Source organism: Alligator sinensis, unplaced genomic scaffold (assembly GCF_000455745.1).
Source record: "Alligator sinensis unplaced genomic scaffold, ASM45574v1 scaffold505_1, whole genome shotgun sequence".
Lineage (NCBI taxonomy): Eukaryota > Metazoa > Chordata > Crocodylia > Alligatoridae > Alligator > Alligator sinensis.
The window spans coordinates 2,241,877-2,244,967 of record NW_005841940.1 but is presented as its reverse complement, the minus strand read 5'-3'; the positions used below and the strand labels follow the sequence as shown (position 1 = coordinate 2,244,967).

Here is a 3,091-nt window from a genome sequence, read left to right as displayed (position 1 = left end):
CTTTCCCTTTCAGAATGTTAAGAAAGGATTACTAGAAAAAGGACACAGTGACCAGCAAAATCCTCTAATGCTTAATGTTGTGCAGGGGGTTTCAAGAGAAGGGAGGTGCATCTCTGCCTATTCTGATAAAAGGAAGATGGGGAAGGCAGCTGGCTATTAGCACAGGATCCAGCCCAGCCCTGGATTCAGCACATGTGATTGTGGATACACCGGACATCTCCTCCTGTACTTGTCAGACCTCAAGGCCACCTAGCAAGGTGCATGGGTGAGACGCACAGTAACAACCAACTTGGCAACATGCTGCAAACTATCTTTGGGATGTACAGGTCAAAGCAACCAGTCTTGGCTTGAATCATACCCCTCCATCCATCCTATCTGAGGTTGGCCCTGGGGCAGTAGGGACAGGAACAAGACTTGTCTGATACTGAAAAGAATGGTTTGTGAGCAGAGCAGCTATTTAGAACAAGACTATGGAACCAGACCATGACTGAGCCACACATGCGTAGAAAGGGAGAGCAGGCCAAAAGCCACGGGGTGGGGGTGTGCAGCTGGCAGGTGGGCTGTAGGAGACAGCAGAGGGCTGGCTGCTTTCAAGTGGGCAGCTCTGTTCACATGCCAGAAGTAGCTTGTAAATGTGCTGTTTTTTGGCTGCGCTATTAATGTGAAATAGGTAACTACCTTATGTACCTTTTTTGGTCAGGTGTGTTTCCGCACCATTGGGTGTATCAGCAGAGCTGCAAGCATGTGTGTACAGGTATAACCCCCCACCCCCCCAGCAAGGGTCTAAATCTAAACAAACATTTCATATCTAATCCCCCTCTGCCCTCCCACAATGCTCCCTGCCCACCCTGGGAAGCCCTTCCTGTAGCCTAAGGTTGTTGCATGACATCAGCATTATTTTTGGCACAAACCTGGTGCGTCAGCAAAAAAATGCAGCATCTGTACAGATGCCTGCTGCTATGGTGAAGGGTTGGAGGGGTGAGGGGGGCAGGAAGTGTGCAACTGAGCACATAGCTAACAACACTGACACATTCTTGGGTCTGCCCAAGAACGGGCCCTGTATTCTTTAAGACAATGTGAATGTAGAAGGAGCCAGTACGCTACAGGTAAACTTGCTCAAGGCTTATTCCTCAGTCATGCAGATGAGTCCCTGCATGATTTGAAACAAGGACATGCCATGTTACTGCAAAGCAAGTGGCCAGGTGCTACAAAAACCTTTCAAAGTAGACTGCAAGTCAGGAATGCTGAAGTTTTAACAAGTACCAGGTGAGCCCATGCTCCTGGGAGCAGTTATAGGCAATGTAGCAATGCTGGCTGTTTTTTGGCCTAGTTTTTGTTCTCTCGTAACCTTGGAAAAGTTGTGCCCCATCTGCACTACCATAAGTGCCCTACATTTACCAGAGGATTTGAACAGAGGGGGAGACCTGCCACAGCCAAGATATACTGTGATTGCAAGGGGGGCAGAACTGTGCTCCTTGAATAGTACTAGCAAAGGATGTCATTCTGCCCATGTAGTCAGACAACTTCTTTTTTTTTTGTATACATTTTCCCAAAGAAGCTTCTAAAGAGGCATTTTTTTTTAACTGTGTGTTTGTTTTTATAAAATCCATAGAGCCAAGTACTCAGGGTGCCTGTAAACCTGCAAGTTTAGTCATGATCATAGGCGTAACTGTCATCTGTAAGCTAAGTGTACTTGCCTGTAAGTGCCTGGGGGGAATGGGGCAGTCTTGTATGTCGATTCTTAATGACCTTGTCCATTGAACTGATGGATCCCTGTTATTGTCAAATGCTTATGCATGGTTCGCTGTGATTCTGTTGATCCAGAGGTCATCTTGGTGTATGGGTTGTTCAGCTTGATTCTTAAAGCAGCTATGTAGATTGTGTCAGAACTATCCGATCATATACTGTTTTTTAAAGACACATTTTATACCAATGAAACCAGATTGTCGTATGTCTTCCTACCTTTTTTAACCCATAAACACATACCTGAAATACCAGCCAGTTAATCCAGCTTGTAGAACCAGAGCGCTTCTTTCAGTTAGTTTAATGCTAGTCATGCAGCTGTCTGCTAGAGAAAGACACCCATCGGTGGTTCGTTCAGGAACTGTACACTAAAACTGGCTTCTCCTACACTGTTACTCATGGATGAGTCCACATAAGCAACGTATTGGCTGGTAAGTGTATGGAAATAGGGGCGGGTTTGCAGTAGATCGTGGTGATAATCTTGATGCTGGCCCTGGAAGATGAGTTACTTTTGTATTGCTCAGGGCCTGGTTCTGCCACCCTTGCTTCTTGACTAGAACTTAAACATAACCTCCCATTTTTGACATCAGGCATCAGAACCAGCCCTTCAACATGCACAAAGCTAATGACTCATTTCCATTGGATGGGAGAGATAGGGACAATTGTGCCTGGCACAGGATGGGTTGGACTTAATGTTCTCCTTCAGGCACTGCCAGCCTTTCTTTTCTATGATTCTAACATAGCTGCTTGATCTTGCTGTCTACTAGCCCAACTTGCCAGTGGGCAGACATCAGTGTTAGCCTCCAGGCCATTGTAGTTGCAGAGATAATTACCTGGACCTTCTGTATTTGCCTCTTCAAGATTGGGCCCAATGAAGCCAATCAACTTTTCAGAATTCAAAGGCAGTTAGACTAGAGCACTGGTGGGTGTGGTGAGGGTGGGTGATTTCTGCCTAGTCCTTGGGAAAATGAGGCAGCTATGCAAGCCATAAGGGGCTGCAGGGCTCTTTCTGCTGCTTCATTGTGCTTCAGTCCTGACCCCAGTGCAGCTCTTTATTTGCAGTGTCCTGGTCCAGAACAGAACCAGCCTGCATTTTCAGATGGCCTGCTGTTTTTGTGACAAGGCTCAGTGCCTACTGAGCACAGGCTACTTCCTCCTATAGCAGCCCACTGTTTCCTTCATTTGGATTCTAATTCAGGTAACAACACGTCTCCAGGCTTGGAGGTAAGAAGCAGCCTGTTTCCCCAGATACTGTAGTTGACTCTGAACCTGCACCAGGACATGTTTAATTCAGCTGTAATCTCCAACTGCCCACAGCAAAGGCCAAGCTTCCACCAGTGCTGAAGTG

The 3,091-nt window shown here is 46.6% G+C and overlaps 1 protein-coding gene across 2 annotated transcripts in view; it reads left to right on the top strand.

The window, feature by feature from the left end:
• GGT5 (gamma-glutamyltransferase 5) overlaps positions 1-1,938 on the top strand; it is a 32,715-nt gene extending 30,777 nt beyond the window's left edge. For both annotated transcript variants that reach the window (XM_014518145.2, XM_006019883.3), the window contains exon 12: positions 14-1,938. In XM_014518145.2, coding sequence (XP_014373631.1) covers positions 14-160 — 147 coding nt within the window. In that variant the 3' untranslated portion in view covers positions 161-1,938. The remainder of the gene's footprint in view (positions 1-13) is intronic.
• Positions 1,939-3,091: the final 1,153 nt, after the last annotated feature.